We start from the raw sequence: 19,647 nt of genomic DNA, 5'->3' as shown, positions 1-19,647 counted from the left end.
TCTGCCATTTCCTTCTCCAGTGCATTGAAGCAAACAGTTAAGTGACTTGCCCAGGGTCACACAACTACTAAGTATCCGAGGCTAGATTTGAACTCAGGTCTTCCTGACTCCAGGTTCAGTGTTCTACCCACTGAGCCACCAACCTGCCTCCAGGTATCAGGAGGAGGTAGGACTAAATGTCGCTTGCAACTCCAGATCTGGTATCCCGAGGTCCGGTCTTTTCCCAGCGCACCCCGGTAAGAGTAAGCCTGTAATTAGGCTCCTCATTCAGTCATTGTCGGAGAATGTGGGTTATCACAAACACATGTCTGCCAGCAGCAAATCTTCCCGGCTGCTTCCGGACGGCTGGGGGAGCGGGTAGGCAGCGGGTTGGGGGTTCCCACCTGTCCCAGCCCCTCGCCGGCTGCCCGCTTTTCCCTGGGGCATTGCGCCCAGGAGATGAGAGCAGCCCAGAGGGGAAGGGAGAAGCCCCGCGGTGACGAGAGCAGCCCAGAGGAGAGGGAAGTCTCCAGGAGTGGAAGCTTGGTCTGTGCCTTCCCTTCCTACTCCACCCTGGGTCCTTCCCCACCACGCCCCCACCGATGGGGGCAGCAGCGCCTAGTCAAGCCCAGAAAGGGTTAAGGCAGCAGCCGCGGAGGGAGGCTTGGACTGACGTTGCTCTGGCTGAAGGTAGTTCCCCTCTGATGAGGATGGGAGAGCCCAGCTCTCGCTGAAACCCGAGCTCTCTCTTAGCCAGGGCTTGGTGTGGTCCCAGGCAAAAGCCAGTCTCCCGCCTGTCTCCCTGCCTGGAGCCGGAGTCCCGGCAGTCCCCCAGTGCGCTGACCCCGGGAAGGATGGAGCTCGCCTTCTGGACCCAAGCGGGGTTCACTTTGGTGCAGCTTCTTCTCATCTCCTCCTTGCCAAGAGGTACTGTAAGTAGCAGGGTAGGCTGGCAAGTGTGCAGAACTCCCTCCCGAGGAGGGGGCATTTCAGCTGGTGCTGCAGGGAAGAAAGCCCAGCTCCAGAATTGGGATGAGAGCCCTCCAGGGAGCGGGGAGGGGGCAGAGAAGCGAATCTTTGTTGCTGTTTATTGATGACGCTGAGGGATGTAATGTATGCGGACTGGCCTCCCCTGCTTTGTAAGGTCCAAGTTGTAAAACTCAGGAAAGATACTGATTCCTTCACTTCTACAGGTGTGTGTTGGGGTGAGGTGAGGGTGCCTTAGTTGCTATGTTTGCCTTGTTTTTCTCTGTTGTTAACACATGACAACAGATGATGATTTGAGTTTGGGTTCTTAGCTCTGACTTGTAAGAAAGTGGTTCCTTCAGAAAGAAAACACAGGAAGGAGAGGGGAAAAAACAGGGAGGAAGAGAAACAAATTAAAAAGTAGAGGGGAAAACCAAAGAAAAAGGAGAGAAGGAAGAAAATATAAAAAGATGGGAGGAAAGACAAAAAGGAAAGACAGAGAGAAAGACAAAAAGAAGGAAAGAAAGACAAAAAGAAGAAAAGACAGAAAGATGGAAAGACAAGAAGGAAGAAATGCAGAAATAAGAGGGAAAGTCAAAAGAAAAGGAGAAGGAAGAGATAAGGAAAAGACAAAAATGAATGAAAGAAGAAAAGTAAAAAAAGAAAGGAAGGAAGAAAAAGGACTAAATACAAAGAAGAAGAATGAAGGGAAGAAGAAAGGAGGGAGAAAGCAGTCCAAAAAAGAAGGAAAGAAAGCAAAAGAAAAAAGGAAAGGAAAAAAGAGAAGGAAGGGAAAAGGAGAGAAAAAGGAAGCAAAATCAGGGAGAAGGAAAGGGAAGATGAGTCATATTTTGATGATGTCCTCTTTATCTTTCAGCTAAGCTTCAATGAATCTTTTCATTTGAGGGCAGAGTGGATGGTGACTAGCAGTTTAATTTCCATCTTTTTTGTTTTCATCTCTTATCCAGAAGGTTTTGTGCTCCTTGCAAGAGTAAAAGGTGGACCTTGGATGTGTGGCTGCACTCAGTGTTTAGGTTTTGATCACTTCAGCAGCCTCATTTGTCAAACACTCTGGCTTCTAGCCTTGGGCTTGTCATACCATTTTTCTCCGAGGAGAGAGGGGCAAGCTAGATCTCCAAGGAGCTGCTTGGACAGATTCCATGTGAAGGGTCCCCTGAGTGTTGGGGAACAGCTGAGCCCCCTCTGGGCCCAGAAGCAAAGGAGGGACAGGCTTTCTATGTGCTCACATTAAAGGAGAGGCAGCATGAGGGGGAAGGTGGAGCATCTCTCCCAGCATACTCCTTGGTGGTCTAGCCTTGACTTTTTAGAAGGCCTCATGGGCAAATCTTGAACAAAAGCTTGACTCATTAGAGGTTCAGCCAGGGGGTCATGAAGATATTGAATTATTGCATTCTGTTGATTCACCTGGATTTGCTTGTCTTGAGAGCAGAATAAATTAATATGCACACAGACACCAAGAAAGACAGAAAGACACAATGAGAGAAAGACAAAGAGCTATAGAGAGATACACAGAGAGGGACACTGAACAGAGACATTGATAGAGACAAAGAAACAAATAATAGCATTGAGAATTCATTATGCCAGAGAAAGAAAAGGGGATGGTAAAACCTCATCCATCAGGGAATGTCAGTAAAATGGGAGTATACTAGGGTATGGAGGAAGGGGAAACTGAACTACAGTTAAAAGACCCTGTTCTAGTTCAGTTTTGCAGTGGTAGCTAGATCGCACAGTGAGCAGACCACTGGCCCTGGAGTCAAGAAGTTCAAATCTAGCCTCAGACACTTACCAGCCATGTGACTGGGCAAGTAATTTAACCTCTGCCTGCCTTAGTTTCCTCAAATGTAAAATGGGAATAATAACAGTGCCAACAGGATTGTTGTGAATCTCTAATGAGGTAATATTCATAAAGCACTTATCCTGACACAAGCTGACAAAAGAACTCAGACACGTCTTTCCCCAGGCCTCAGTTTCCTCCTTTGTAAAATGAAGAGGTTGACCTAGATGTGGTCTAAGGGCCTTTAAAGGCCTGGCATTTTCTGATGTAGCGACAGGTAAAATCATGAATAGATAATTCCCAGTTCATTCTTTTACCTCCAACGTCACCTCTAACTAAATCTTTGTCTCTGAGTCACTAACAAGTTATCAGAATGGATTCACTTGAATTTTTATATCCTTTTCTCCTTCTTCTTAACTGCATTGGGAAAAGGACTAGTGAGGGAAGGAGTCAAAAGGCAGTAGCTGATGAAGAAGGAGAAGAATCTGGACAACCCACATCCAGGACCCACAGCCCCAGTAATCACAATGGCTTTGTTGAAATTGGTGAGGACTAAATTCTGACTTGAGATGAATTCTTGGCTAGTGAACAAAGTACTGAACCTGGTGTCAGGGATGCCTGGGTTCACATCCCATCTCTGACACTAGCCAGTCAATCCTGGTCAAATTCCACTTTAAATTCAGGTTAAAACTTCTATATACCTTTTGCAGTTCCTACTTAATCACAGATGATGGAGGGAGTTCTCATTTGGGGAATGTTCCACACTGACAAATTCAATTAACCAATTATTTGTAATTTACTAAAATACTACCTTCTTCTCTCCACTCTCAGCTACCAGTATCCTCTTCCCATCACCAATCATCTCTTTTGCATTTATTTTGTATATGTAAATTCCTTGAGGGCAGGGATTATATGACTTTTGTCTTTACATCCCTTGCTCATAGTAAGCATTCAATAAATGCTTGTTGATTGGTTGCTATCAAGTGCCTACTATAAGCCAGGTACTTTGCTAGACCCTGAGGATATAAGTATAAAAGTAAGATGAGTCCTGCCCTCATTTCAGAGCTTTCACACTGAGATTAGTCATGTTTCTTTGGGATAAGTTCTGATGAAAGGTTAAATATGGGCAGACACACTATAGGTAGCCAAGGTAGCGTCATTTTCTACCCCCACCACTTAGGGGCGATTCACATGCTTGAAGACCTTACTGATATTTCTTTTAAATGTCTCCATCAAGCAAGAACCTGAGAAGAGGGCACCCCTTCAGATCTCGACAACCCCTCATGAATGTTTCAGAGTGGCCCCTTCTCTAGGTCAGGGGTGCCTTTGTTTTGTCTTCATAAGGCAGTAAGATAGGTGAGGTGTCTCCAATCAACCAACCAACCAACCAACTCCAACTCTTCATTCTTTAACTAGACCAGAATCTGAAAAACTCATTTATTCCTGACCCAGGAATCTCTTCCACCTTCTGCTATGGAAAATTTTTAAGGGAGGATCCGTTTCATCTTGGCAGCCAGAGCTGCTAATCCTAGCAGAGAAGAAATTCACGTGTTTTGAGAGGATGTTGTAGTTATCGGGCATCCGAACCCAGATGGATAAAGAAGCTGCATGGGAAAGCAAAATCCAACTTTGAGCAGTCCCCTCCCAGTGAGAATCTGAATCTAGTGTTGGTGAGGAGACCCATGCTGACCCTGTTTAATGATTTTTTAAAAAGATCTGATGAGTTGTAAACATTCTCCAGGATTCTGGGAGGAGACTGGTGGAAATAACACAGCCACATGACATTTGCTGGACAACGAGAATCAAAACAATAGGTCAAATGATAACGTAGTCATGTGAGCACACCCAGCCCAGAAACACAGCTCTGCTGGGTAGTCTGAGCTCTGCCAAGGTTACTCTCTCTAATAGGAAAACCTCATTTTGAATATGTCCCACTTGGGAATTCTTCTTAATATGGATAATGTTGAAAGTATGGCTTCCAGGGCAGACATTAGCTTGCTGGAAAAGGACCTGAATTCATCTTGGGGGGAAATATGAAACACAGAAGGTTAGTGGGTAAAAGAAAGAAGCCTCCTGAGGAGGAATGTGGAAAGAGGACAAGGGGAAGCATTGGCCAAGAAATGTGCTGTCAGCTTCTAATATATTATACCAGCAGAGTCTCAAGAGTGAGCCAGGCATGGAGAGCCTTTCGTTGCCGGGGTGGGGGTGAGGATGGGAACTTCCCCTGAAAATACACTTCTGAAAGCTCCCAACTCTATTAACTTTGCCATAACTTAATCTTTCAGGAATGGAATTTTAGAACTGGAAAGGACCTCAATGCCCCAAGCCTTCCCAAATGACCTTGTATTTATTTTACATATACTTTACAAAGAGAGGCAGCTGTGGAGTAGTGGACAGAGAGCTGACCCTGTGGCCAGAAGATGTAGTCAAGCCTTGCCTCTGAAACATACTGACTTTGTGACCCTGGGCATGTTACTTGGTCTCTTAAGTATCCTGGGCAAGTCTCCAAGATTCTAAGTTTCAGAGCAGGGTTAATTGGTACTGATGCAGGGAATTTCCTTACTAGCAGATTCCTATGCCAGTGAAATCAAAAGTTCAGTTTAAAATGACTTACAAAAATTAATAAGCACTTGTTAAGTGCCTACTATGTGCTGAGTACTGTGCTAGGTATTGGAAGTATAAATATGTGAATGAAACTGATCTTGTCTTCAATGATCTCATAGTTTGTCTAGGAAGATGATCCAGCAGCAGCTATAAGAACTAGGGATGGCTCTGTATATGTTGTAGATGCCCACTGGTGTGTGACATGAAGTAGGTGCTTAATAATTGTGAATTGATTGATTAAAGATTATCTAGTTCAGGGGTTCTTCACCTGTGTGAACTAGTTTTAAAAGTATTGTGAGGACCATGTTTCAGTATAACTGGTTTGCTTTGTAATCTTTTTTATTTTATTTCTTTAAAAGTGTTATTCTGACAAGACACATAGATCCTTCGGAAGTACCAAAGGTCTCCTTGATATCCCTCACTTTCCCCAAATGACCGTCAGTTATAACCTCTAACCAAGATTAAGAACTCTGATTTAGCTTCACTCTTTTTTACTGATGAGGAAACTCAGACTCAGAGGGTTGAAATGCTACTTGGGCTCTAGACAACTTGTTAGTGGAAGTGCCAGGGTGAGATCCCTGGTCTTTGGCTTTCTGACTCAGGGCTTTGTCCAGCATATGTGACATTCATGCAGCTCCTTGGTGACTATAAAGTTTTTTACATGCGTTATCCTGTTCCCAGCTTGCATCACCCTGTGAGGTAGGTGCCGTTGTTATCCCCATTTTACAGATGATGGGGCTGAGGCTCAGAGAACTTGAGTGGCTTGCTTAGAGTCACAGAACCAGTCTGAGACTGTATTACAACCTGGGTCTTTCTGGCTGTAAAGCCAATGCTTTTTTCAGCACACCAGCCTGCATCCCTCTCTTTACCACAGATACCTCCACTGCATGATTAGGGGGCAGATAATTGACTGGTAATCCAGTGGAGTCTTTAGGGCTGGGCTGCTGAAAACATGGGACCTCATCCATACCATTGAGCTATTCTCGACGCCACTGGCTCAGCTGTGTCGGCTGAAAGTGACAGATGAATTATATTTCCAGGGAAGTGAGCCCGTGGTCCTCCACCCAGATGTTGGACTGCAGGCAAAAGGAAACTCATTTCTATATTTCCAGCTGTGTGGAACGAGGGTAGGAAAAACTAGCTAGCTGGGAAGAAGCTTTGGAATAGCCAGAACTCACATGCATTATCTCATGTAACCCTGACGACCACCCTGTGGGTGAGGTGGTCTTGTTCCCATTTCACAGATGAGGAGCCTGAGCCTCAGAGATCCTTCAAAGTCACAGAACTAGCAGTTTTCTGAGTTGGTATTAGACTCAATGACCTTTAACATCCTTTCCAGCTTTAAACCTATGATCCTAGGGTTATTCAGGACAAGGTGCTACTGTTCCTGTCTGGTTCGGAAGACATGGACATAGACAGCCTCTGTTCTTTTGCATTGTTACCTTATTTAAGGACCAAAGAAGTGGACTTGGAGCAGATAAAAGGTGAAGAGGCAGTGGAGTGTAATAGAAAGAGTCCTGAATTTGGAATCAGAGGACATAGTTTCAAATCCTGGCTTTGTAATATTACTTACTATCTGGGTGACCTTGGATAAGTCCGTACCTGATAGGTTTCTGTTTCCTAATCTGAAAAAGGAGTGGGCTGAACTCAGTAAACCCTAGGGTCTCTTCTACCTCTAAATCTATGAACTTATGCAGAACACCCAGCCCTGGCCTGAGAAATGTGAAGAATCTGTTATCTTTCTAGGGAAGCACCGCTGAAAAGGAGGTACACTGAGCCTCCCAGTATCACCTTTTCCCTAAAGGAGAGGAAGAACTCAGTGTTTACATGTTCCCCTACTGAATCTGAGGGTGCAGAGGATAGACAGCTAGCTGGAAAGGCAGGACTGGTGACATTACTGGCAGAAATGCTGCCCAGTTGGAAGCCTGGTCCCAGCTTGAGGAATTCTATTCTTCAGAGATCCAAAGTGTTGACCAAAGCCCTTGAGTAGAGAATGGAGGAAATGAAGTCACTAACTAAGGACCAAAACCTCAGACTCATAAACAAAACAACCTGAAGAATTAAGGAACCTGGATTCTGTGCTGGTCAGCAGGGTTTGTTTGCTTTGGCTGTCAGGGCTGGCTGGAGACACTGGGTTCTCTCAGGAAATCTTGCTTTCTGTTGCCTCTCTCCAAGGTCTATCTCACCCTTTCCCCTCTGCCTTGACACTTTTTGAATTGCTGTTGGATTCCTACCTATCCTTTTAGGTCCAATGCAGTTGCTAACTTCTCTAAGAAGCCTTCCTTGGGCTGTTACAAGGAAGATATTTTAATTTTGTTCTACTTGGACCCTAGTTCTGCCCAAATGAGTGGAAACTGTAGACAAGACCATTTGGATCAATAGAGCAGAGACCTTCCTAACCAATTGAACTATTTAAAAGAGGCATGAACTGCTCAGGAATCTTTGGTAAAGGCTATGTGGCTAGTCTGTTATAGCTGGGATTCCTGTTCAGTCTGAAGCTTATCAACTGTGTAACCATGGGCAAGTTATTGAATTTCTCTGAGCCATAGCTTTTTCATCTATAAAATGGGTATAATAACATTAACCTCAGAGGGAGACCATGAAGATCAAATTAGATTACAAATATAAAGTGCTTAACAATGTTAAAGCACAATATAGAATGGATAAAGATGGGATAGACCTTTAAGGTAACAGTCCAACTCCCTCTTTGTACAATTGAAGCTACTGAGAACCAGAGAAGTTCCTTTACCCAAAACTACACAGGTGGTAGAGATTTGAACCCAGAACCTCTGTCTCCAAATTCAGTGCTCTTTCTACTGCCCCACATTGCTCTATAAAATTAAAAAAATCACTAGTTGGAACCTCTTTCAGGCTAGTGCACACAGCTGTCATTCTTCTGGAAACCATGTATTAAAATGATAGATGCAGGTACAAGGCTAGTTAGGTTAGCTCTGCTGTCCCGAAATAAGATAGTCTCCTCTAGCACTTGGCCCATTAGTTCATCTTTTCCCTCTCCATCCTTCCTATAGGAGCAATGGTAACAGAGCCTCTTCATTTCTATTTAATTGCAGCACCTAAGATGATTCAGAGAGGATGGAAGGTGTAAGCTTTTCAAAGGTCATTCGTTCAGAGGCACAGTTGGACAAAGGATGAGAGCCTTGTGACTAGAGAACAATTCTGGTGGAAAAGGTCTGAAGGTTTTAGTGGATGGCACGCTTGACAAGAGTCATCAGCATGACATGGTCCCTGAGGGTAGAACTAGGAACAATGGGTACAAGTTGTAAAGAGACAGATTTGGGGCTCAAATTAAAGAAAAAAAACCTTCTTAATGATTGGAGTTTGACCCAAGTGGAATAGGCCACCTTGGCAGGAAGTGAATTCCCTCTGGGCATGGTCCTCCCGTAGCATCTAGATGACCATTTGTTGGCATGTTGTAGAGAGGATTCTTGTTCAGATGTGGGTTGGACAAGATGGCCCATGAGATGCCTTTCATCTCTGAAATCCTGAATCTTGTTAGCAGGGATCTCTAGTCTATGGCCTGAGGGTGATAGGACACCCATAGGAGAAAATAGATGGGCTTGATGCCACAGGAGATCAATTTAGCTTATTATGTGGATGTTAGGGCTTTTGTAGGGCAGCCTGTCCTTATGGGACTGGAATTTATTCTCATTAGAAAGCCAGATGACAGGCTTCACTGAGGCTTATGTAGGAAAATGAGTCACAGAGAAAACACAGTCATGTGTGCTTAAATTTGCTCTTCCAATATTCCTGTGCAAAGGTGAACATGCCCAATCACTTGGGAGAGTTTTGCCATTGACTACAAAGACCTTATTTATCATTCTGCTGAGTTCTTAACCATTTGTTTGGTATTTAGGTAGCAAAAAGTTGTTTAAAAAGTGGGAGTGAAACATGGACAATTCACAGAATATGCAGTACACCAACAAATGGTGACCTGATTTCTCCTTGGGGGGGGGGGGGGGGAGAAGAGGGAGCCCATTCCATTTGGGGATAGTTCTATTATCTGATCATAGAATCTCAGAGTTGTGTGAGACCTCAAGGTCATATAGCCCAAAGAATGCAGAAACAAAAATCCTCTTGACAATTTGTGGAATCATTGCTTATCTGACCTATGATTGAAAGCCTCCAAGGAGGTCTTCATTACCTTTCAAGGCACCCTATTGCATTTTGGAATAGCTCTGATTTTTAGAAAATTTTTCCTAGTAGGTAGAACAGTGGTATCCAATAGGCATTGGGGAACCACCAAAGATTTTTTCAGGACAGTGGTACTCGTTCAATTCTACCTATGAGCAAAAATATTTTTTACAATTCTGAGAGCTGTACTCAAGGCAGGGATGTTCCTTAAGAAGACACTATGATAATCCAGGTCAGATAATGAGCTGTTGAACTTGGATGGTGGCAGCGAGAATCCTAGATGACCTTGGATAAGTCACAGAAACTGTCAAAACCTCTCTAATGGCTCCTGAAAAAATGGAGTTGGAAAGCCGGACTCATTTCTTAAGTGCTTTGAGATCTACAGAATCAAAACATTCTGGAAGGCAGCATTTACAGATGTTTCTTTCATTTCCTTCTTTTTTTAAAGCTTGAGTCTGTGTTTTCCTCCAGGAGATTATTGTTCCTGGTTCAAAGCCGACCTCATGACGTGAAACATTCTCTCCCCTTCCCTGTGGCCACTGGACAGTTGATATATTATTTTAGTTTTAGTGTATTTTTCCATAAATTCCATCCTTCTTCATCCCCTTTCTCCATTTGCTCCTGAGGAGACCATTACGAGATTTCTCCATGTTGGAGGTAAAAACCGGAATTAGATGGATTTGGACAGGGGAATGATGTGAGAGAAAAGTTCCTTTCATCATTTTTTGAAGGAGAAGAAATGCAAGAGAAACCTTTAAACTAGAGAGCTAGTGAGAAAAGTGATTTCTATTTTCAATTTTTTTTCCACCAACTTAGTTCCCCCCCCCCATTTCAACCCATTTTTATAGGTTAAAAGATTTTAATTTGCAGGTGAAAAATCCTGAAATCCCAAGGTGGAAGAGAAGATTCCATGAGAACCATGTTCTTCTTTTCTCCTGTTCTGAGGCAGCAGGGTTCAGACGTGGACTACTACACCACCTCCCACCTCAGCCCCTGGGACTCTATCTGCCAACAGGTCATTAACGCTTTAATGTTCTGCTGGTGTGTCATCTGTTGGCAAGGAAAAAGCATCATGCATCAAAACCAAATGACATAGATCTCAATTCCTTTCCCTTTCCCCGTCTCCAGTGCACCCTCCTTATTTCTTTTCAAGACACTATCATCATTTTCCTAGTGTCTGGAAAGTGGCAAATCCTCTTGTTCAGTCTCTGCATCCAATAACTAATCAATTCTTGTCTACTTTTCTCATATCCTCCTCTTCCTTTACATTCTGAATGTCTGAGTTCTGGGACTCATCACCTCATGTCTAGATTATGGAAGTAAGCTCCTAAGTTGTTTAGCTGACCTCAGATCTTTCCCTAATTCTGAATCACCACATTGACAGATCAAATTCCTTCAAATAATGATAATAACGGGCACCTTAAGGTCTGTCTTTGTCTCTGTCTCCATCTCTCTATCTCCATATATATGTATATACAGATATACTTTATATGCATATGTATATACATATATACACACATACTGTGTATACATATATATGTACACACACAAATATATGTGAACATATTTGTGCATATGTGGACATATTTGTTGAGGGTAACTGAGGGGCCTCACATCCACCACCGAGTCAGGGGGATTTCCACCCCAAGCATGTGAAGACTGTCCCCTGCAGAATGGGCAGATGAAAATAATTTGTTCCAATGACCATGAAGCAGGTGCTGTGGAGTGCTTAGAGCTCGGTCAGACATGGAAGACACCAAGGTCATGCAGTACATTGCAGGCCTTCACCAATCATTCTGACTTTGTCTTGCTCTGGGACATCAAAGACTGGGGAAGAGAGAGTGAGGCTAATGACTTTATGCAACCCTGCCTCACTTATATCCAATTCACACATGAATCAAGACATGACCAATGATGTCATTGGTTCTTTTGGGAGTAGGGGGAATGAAAGACAAACCATAATGAGTACTATTGTAATGCCCATTTTATAGATGAGGAAATTGAGTCTGAGAAAAGAGGATTTGAATTCAGGTCTCCTTGAGTTCAAATTCACTGCTCCATCTAATATAGCACCTAGCTGTACCAGCATACCATTAATATCAAGTTATGCCCTTGCTTATAACCTACCATCATTCTGAATAAGGTCAGTTTTAAACTTGTATCGATTATTTCCAGTTATACATATGTATCTCTCTATTTCTCTTTCTCTTCCCCTCTCTCCTTCCCACTCCTCCTGATAGATAGATAGATAGATGGATGGATGGGTGGATGGATACATACATACATACATACATACATACATACATAGATGGTCTGTCCTCAAGGAGCTTGCAGTAGATGATCTTTTGCTATTTTTTGAATTCCCCCCAACCAGTGCTTAACACAGTACCTGATACGCAATAGGTGTTTAACAAATGTTTATTTACTCACTGATTGACTGACTTCTGAGCCTGTTCACAAGGTCCTTGATCATATGGCTCCATTTACCTCTGCAATCTTACATTTCTCACTATCTTACATTACATCTCACTGCTTCCTAATGTGAGCCCTTCCTCCAAACAGCCTGGCCCTGACCCTTCCCCATCCCTCCTTTCCTTCCCTTGTACCTTAAATCTACATTTTACAACATAAGCTCCAATAAGTAAGGATTCTTTGTGTCCCCAGGATCCAGTACAACTTCTGGCAATTACATAGGTACTTCATAAATGTTTGATGATTGATTAACTGGTTGATTAGATCTGGGACTTTCACCAGACTCTGACTACAAATTTAGTATGACTTGACAATATAACATGGCAGCCAAAACCTCTAATGCATTTTTAGGCTGCATTAAAGAGGCTTGCTGTCTAGAATTTGAAAGGTGATGGCCCCACTATATTATGTCCTGGGCAGATCCCATCCTTGAAACAATATTCAGTCCTAGTCACCATATTTTAGAAAGACATCCATTAACCTGAGATCTTTCCCAGGAGGGCAGTAAGGAGAGTGAAAGGTCCTAAGATCGTGTCATATCAATTTAGATTAAAAGAACTGGAGATATATCACCTGGAAATGATTTAGGATGCGTTTGAAAGATGTCTTCATATATTTGAAGAACTCTTGCATGAGAGAGGGATTTAATTGAGTCTTTTTGCTTTGCCTCAGTAGTTAGAGGTAGGAGTGATGGGTAGTAGTTGGGAAGGGGCAATTTTAGCCTAGAGGTCATCAAAAATTTTCCCAATAGGAAGTATGGGGGGGGTTCTCCCTGACTGGAGGTCTTCAGGCAAACACTGAATGACCACTTGTCTGTCAGTAATTAATCCATAAGAAAGCATTTTTAAGCACCTGCTGTGTACCAGGAACAGTTCTAAGTATCAAGAAACAAAGAAAAACAAAAGCATTCCCTGCCCTCAGGGAGCTTACATTCTAATAGATATGTATAGTATAAAGATGTATAGCTTATTCAGGTATACCTTGGAGAACACCAGGAGTTCATAACCTTTTAACATCGTGCATCCCTTTGGCAGTCTGGTGAAGCCTGTGGATCCCTCAGAATAAGACTTTTAAATGCACAACATAAAATACAGATGATTCCAAATAAAACTAACTATATTGTAAATATAATTATCTAACACATTAAAAAATAAACTTGGAGGCTCTGGGTTAAGAACCCCTAGACTAGAGGGCTCCAATTCTGAAATCTTGTAGTAAAATAGTCTCCTGACTGTCTACCTACCTGCCTGACATGCAGAGGACATTCTAGCTCTGGAAGGAAGGTTAGACTATTACATTTCTTCCATGAATGTTGAGAGGGAGAAGGGACTCACCCCAAGGGGGTAACAAGAGCTATGGACTTGGCTTGACTGTAGCTGGCTTTCCCTGAAGACTCTGTTTCTGCCAACCCTTCTGAGTTTGGACTTCCCCTGAACTAATAAAGGCATTGCTCTGGGGGTTTTTTATCACTCCACTCCCTGAGGTCCCCGCTGGCAGAGAGCAGGCTGGGTTAGTGGTTTGGCAAGCACAAATCTGAGTAAGTGGTGTCGGCTCAGACTGCTCGGGTGATGGAAAAAACAGAGCGTCTACTGTCAGGGAGAAGTGATGAATACATTGTAGGAGAGTCCAATTCATTGAAAGTACCTGGCTTTTGCCATCCCTCAATGAGTCTTTGGTAGATAGAAAAGTGAACTTGGGGCCTATAGAGAATGTGGGGAAAGTTACAGGAGCAGGGAAGAGTGGAAGATGGCATGGTCTAGGGTAGAGTCCAGCAATCCTGGGTTCAAATCCTACCTAAAGACACTTACTAGTTGTGTCACTGGGAGTATAATGTAAAAGCTGTGCCTCAGTTCCTTCATCAGTAAAATCAGCTAGTTGAACTCAATGGCCTCTCAGGTCTCTTCCAACTTTCAATCAATGACCCTGCAACCCCTTTTCTCATGACGTGGACTCCTTGGGCAGTCTAGTGAAGCTCATGGTCCCCTTCTCACCATGGTGTTTTTGAAGAGAAAGGATACCCATTATATTGGAATACAGTTATCTAAATATACTTTGTTCAAGTTCACAAACCCTGGTCTAGTAACCCTTTCTTTATAGGCTTGTCAGCAACGAGAAATGAAGTCTATTCCTTGTTTACCCACTTCCCACCCTCATTAAAGATAGGGTCAGTCCCATAGTGAGATTTGAGGAACTTCTTAATTGTGTATCCTGGGGGCAGGGAGAGGGTCCAGTTCAACTATATGGAATTGAATAGCATTTATTAAGCACATACTATATGCTAGCAATCAATTAACATGCATTTATTAATCACCTACTTTGTACCACTGTGCTGGGGATATGAAAGCAAAAAAAGAATCAATGCCTGCCCCAGAGAAGCTTACACTCTATTACAGGGGAAATGACATGTGACCACTTGTGATGGGACTTGGTAGGAAACATCTGAGATCTCCAACTTGTTATGTATAAGCTATTTATGAGTTTCAACTAATTCATCAACTATGTGACATTTCCAAGATGATCTTGGCTCCTTGGGCTGCCCACAGCAGAGGAAAGAAGTTAGCTGACTAATAAAGGACTTTGTTGCTGGTTGTTCACCACATCTGAGTTCTTACCTTTTAGCAAGAATCTAATTGTCTACCAAAATCAGATCTGTACCCCAAAGAAATCAGATGAAAAGGGAAAGGACCCATATATACAAAAATATGTATAGCAGCTCTTTTTGTGGTAGCAAAGAACTGGAAACTGAGGGGATCCCCATCAACTGGGGAATGAATGAACAAGTTATGATACATGATTGTGAGGGAATATAGTTATGCCGTGAGAAAATAATGAAAAAGGTGGTTTTGGAAAAGCCTGGGAAGACTTATATGAACTGATGCAAAATGATGGGATCAGAACCAGGGCAACAATTTGCATATTAACAGCAATATTTTAAAAATAGTTAAATGTGAAAGACTTAGTTACTCCAAGCAATACAATGCCCACACAACAATTCCAAAGGTCTTGTGATGAAAAATGCTATCCACCTCCAGAGAGAGAAATAATAGACTCAGAGCGCAGATCGAAGCCTATTTTTCTTTATTGTTGCTTTTTAAAATATGACTAATACAGAAATGTTTTGCAGGATTTAATAAGCATTATGGTTATCATATTTCTTTCCTTCTCAATGTGCAAGGGAGGGAGTGGAGGAATTGAGAAAATTTGGAACTGAAAATTTGTTAAAAAAATTAGATTTCCTGCATCTGACCATTTCTATAGCTATTCCTTTATTGTGAGTTAGATCTCCTGATCAGTCTACTGACTCTCCAAGGTGGGAAGTCCCTAGAAGGACCTGATGGTATGACCCTCCTATGTCTCTTGTCCTAAGTAAACCCAGGTAGCTACAGAATCAACATACCAATATTCCAGGTAGTGGTTTCTACCAATGAATCCCTGCCCCCTTACTGAATTATAACTTCCAGTTCCATTCTGCCAACAGCAAGCATTTATTAAGCACTTACTGTAAGCCAGACACTGTGCAAATTAGAAAAAAGGATATTCCCTGACCTCAAGGAGCTTATATTCTAATTGAGGAAGACAACACATAAAAGAATGCTATAAAGGAGGAAGAAAAAGTACCAGAGAAGAGAAAAAATTCAAGGTTGAGAAAGAATGGTGGGCCTAAGAGGTTTCCTTAAAATAGGAAGGTTTGGGGAAGAACCAGACAATCAGAGGAAGTGGGCACAGCTGCCAGAACCAGCTCTGAAGGCATTTAGATGATGGAAATGAATTAATGCTACAAAGAAAAGAATGGAGAAAGTGTTAATAATTCTGTTTAAGTTTCAAAGTGGGAAAGTGGGTCCTGTACTTCCCTCTCCTGCTCTAGAAAGTTAGTTGTTTAACATTCACCAGTATTGGGTGGAGTGAACCTCCATGGTGAGGAAGTTGCCATAAAATGCTAGAAAAAGTCCAGAGAATCAAGAGCAGAGATCCCAGAGAGGAATGAAGATATGGATGACCTGGGCACTTTTCTTTAAAATTGGGGTTCTGCAGCATAGTAGAAGAAAGAACACTAGATTTGTCACAATGATTTTCCTAAAGCACAGGTCTGACAAAGTCATTCTGCTACTCAAAACACTTCAGTGACTCCAGAGTACCTCTAAGAACAAATGCGAACTGCTGGCATTGAAAATCTTTACAGGTTGGATCCTCACGTTTCTAGTCTTCTGTTACACCTTACTTCGCTTCCCATTCTCTGCCTACCATCCAACCATACAGCCTGTTTGCTGTTCTGCCCACACAACTCTCCATATCCCATCTCCACACCTTTGCCCTGGCTGTCTCCCATGCCTGGGATGCTCTCCCTCCTCGCTGGCCTCTCTAGGAATTCTTGGTTTCTGTCAAGACTCAGCTCAGGGATCACTTTCCACATGCATCCTTTCCCGAAGCTTCTAGTTAGTGTACCCACCACAAACCACCTTCATTTTGTAAGCATGCTATGTATTTTGTACATGCCTCCCCAGTGGCTTACAGAGTGCTTATTAAGTATTTGGCTTATTAGTTTAGAGTTAAAGAAGACTACCATTAGGCACAAATATGTATGTATATGTAAAACCATACGATGCCTACTTCTATTTATCAGTTCTTTCTCTGGCTGTGGATGGAATCTTCCTTCATAGGTCCTTTAGAGTTGATTGGAGGATCTTCCCCTTCAGATTTAGCAACCATCCACAAAACCATTCAAATAAGCAGAATATAAATGCTCAGTTTAGTCACGTCTGACTCTTCATGACCCCATTAGAGGTTTTATTGGCAAAGATGGTGGTTTGCCATTTTCTTCTCCAGCTCATTTGACACCTGAGCAACTAACACAAACAGCGTTAAATGACTTGCCCAGGGTCAAACATGCTAGTAAGTGTCCGAGGCTGGATTTGAATTCAAGAAGGTGAATCTACTTGTTCATAAAATCAGAAATCCTAAATTTGTTTACAAATTGTTTTAAAAGATGTATATGAAACAGTAGCAGTCATGTTCTGTTTGTTTCCAAGTCTCTGTCTTTCATGGTGTCTCCAGCCCTGGGCATTCAGTGGGCTGACCAGGGGAGTCTGCCTAGCAATGAAGGGGCTACTGTGGGCACAACTGGAGGTACCTGAGGCAGAGGCTGCCTTCTTGGCAGCCAAAACCAAAGTGTGACCAACGGTGCTAGCAACAAAGCTCTTTTATCAGCCAACCAAACTCTCAGCTCTAGTAATCATTCCTTTGAAGGAGCTGAGCGTGTGACCAACATAGTCAACTTTCCTCTCTGAAAGTCTTTGGGAGCTTGAAATCCAGTGTGACCTCACAAGGGCTCCCTGGATATCTCAGGAGGATCCTTCTTTTTCTTTGCACTTTTTAAAATCAGTTTTTCTTTCTGTTACTACCATTCTTTTAAACACTCGAAGCCAGTATATTTATTGTTCTGGGATGGGATCACACTTTCGAACAGTAGCCAGTTCATTGCTAGGCAGACTTCCCTGGTCAGCCCACTAAATGCCCAGGGCTGGAGACACCATGAAAGACGGAGACTTGGAAACAAAAAGAACTTGAGTGCTACTGTTTCACATACAACTTTTAAAACAATTTGTAAACAAATTTAGGATTTTATGAACAAGTTTTTTTTTTTTGATAGAGACTTGTGATTTCATCCATATAGAGAAATCTCAATGCAAAAACTCACTGATCACACTGTTGGCAGCTTGTCTGTAATTTATAGTCTTAGAGGTAGAGATCTTGAACTTGAATCTGTGAACTTTTCTCATAAATATTTTGATTACTGTATTTCAATATTTGTTGTTCAGTCGCTTTTTCGGTCTTGTATGACTCTTTGTGACCCCATGTGGGGTTTTCTGGGCAGAGATACTAGAGTGGTTTATCATTTCCTCCTCCAGCTCATTTTACAGCTGAGGCAAACAGAATGAAGTGACTTGTCCAGGATCATACAGAGAGTGAATGTCTGAGGAGAGATTTGGACTTAGGGAGATGAATCTTCCTTACACTGAATATAGTGCTAGCTACCCCTCCTGCCACATAATAGGCATTTAATAATTGCATGTTGATTTATTGCCTTGATTTGACTAAGCCTAGGTCTCTATCCACTATGCCAAACTGCCTTATTTCTTATGTTGTGATAATCAGGTCTTTGGATGACAATTTGATAGGCCTTTTCCTACTTGTTGGGCATGTAAATTGATGCTAATACAGGGTATCCCAAAAGTCTTAGCACAGTTTTAAGCTTTAATAGCTTATTCGATGTTATGAAAATTTTGGTAGAGCACAATAAATACCATTTCCTGGAGTTCCCCTTCATTTCCCTTGCCTCTTGGTTCCTATGTAAGCAGAATGTGAGCTCCTAAAGGACCACGATCTTTTCCTTTTTATTTTGCATTCTAAAAACCTTACATGATCTCTCCAAGTTTCAATTTCCTTCCCTCTCTAATGCATCTGTATAGCCATCGAACTGATATTCATGAAGCCTGACTATGTCACTCCTCTGCTCAAGGAAGCTTCCACAGCTCCCTCTATCCCCTAGGGTAAAATACAGATTCCTCTGCAGGACCTTTGAAGCAGACTCTGGCCTGCTATTCCTAGCTTTTTCCCGCATCATTCCCCTCCCCTGGTACTTCATGGCTCAGCCAATCTGCTCTTAGTTCTTTTCTCATAGAGGTCATTCCTTCTCTGTACTCTTGTATAGGCTGTTCCCTGTGCCTGGAATGGACTCCATCCTCACCAATGCCTTTAGCATCTTTGAGCAGTTAGCTGTCTTTAAAGCTCGGATCAAGGGCCACCTCCTAGGAAAGTCCATTCTTAGGATCATGGACTATGCTATCAGGAGATTATTGACCTAGAACCAAGAGAAAAACAGTGGCCACCTGGTCCAAGCTCCTCATTTAATGGAGGTAGAGGGAGGTTGGGTGACTTGCTTGTGGGCAAATACCCTGTCCTATATAACTACACCTCTCTCTATCTCTCCGTCTCTATTGTCTCTGTCTCTCTCATCTGTCTCCCTGTCTCTCTGCCTATACCTATCATCTGTCTGTCTGTCTATACCTATTTTGTCTGTCTTTCTCTCTCTCTGTCTGTCTCTGTCTCTCTGTCTCTGTCTCTGTCTCTCTGTCTCTCTCTGTCTGTCTCTCTCTGTCTCTGTCTCTCTCTCTGTCTCTGTCTCTCTCTGTCTCTCTCTGTCTCTGTCTCTCTGTCTCTGTCTCTGTCTCTCTCTCTATCTCTCTCTCTCTGTCTCTCTGTCTGTCTCTGTCTCTGTCTCTCTCTGTCTCTGTCTCTCTCTCTCTGTCTCTGTCTCTCTGTCTCTGTCTCTGTCTCTCTGTCTCTGTCTCTCTCTCTCTCTGTCTCTCTCTCTCTCTCTGTTTCAAATAGGCAGAACCAGGAGAACAATTTATATAATAACAACAACTTTTAAATCTGTAAGAATTATGGCTGAGGGGCAGCCAGATGGTGCAGTGAATAGGGTACTGGCCCTGGAATAAGGAAGACCTGAGTTCAAATGTGGCCTCAGACACTTAACACTTACTAGCCCTGTAACCTTGGGCAAGTCCCTTAAACCCAATTTCCCTGCCCCCCCCCTCCAAAAAGAAGAAGAAGAAGAAGAAGAAGAAGAAGAAGAAGAAGAAGAAGAAGAAGAAGAAGAAGAAGAAGAAGAAGAAGAA

At 42.7% G+C, this 19,647-nt stretch overlaps 1 protein-coding gene across 3 annotated transcripts in view; it reads left to right on the top strand.

The window, feature by feature from the left end:
* Positions 1-290: 290 nt before the first annotated feature.
* PAMR1 (peptidase domain containing associated with muscle regeneration 1) overlaps positions 291-19,647 on the top strand; it is a 111,972-nt gene continuing 92,615 nt past the window's right edge. Inside the window, exon 1 of one of the 3 annotated variants that reach the window (XM_069091429.1) lies at positions 291-906. In XM_069091429.1, the coding sequence (XP_068947530.1) occupies positions 834-906 (73 nt within the window). In that variant the 5' untranslated portion in view covers positions 291-833. The remainder of the gene's footprint in view (positions 907-19,647) is intronic. The other 2 variants (XM_069091431.1, XM_069091430.1) reach the window with 2 other exon arrangements.

This window comes from Petaurus breviceps, unplaced genomic scaffold (genome assembly GCF_028583685.1).
Source record: "Petaurus breviceps papuanus isolate PSGF00001 unplaced genomic scaffold, PetGlider_PUasm1.0 188, whole genome shotgun sequence".
NCBI lineage: Eukaryota > Metazoa > Chordata > Mammalia > Diprotodontia > Petauridae > Petaurus > Petaurus breviceps.
Note: the sequence above shows the minus strand (reverse complement) of the source record. Positions and strands in the feature narration are given on the sequence as shown.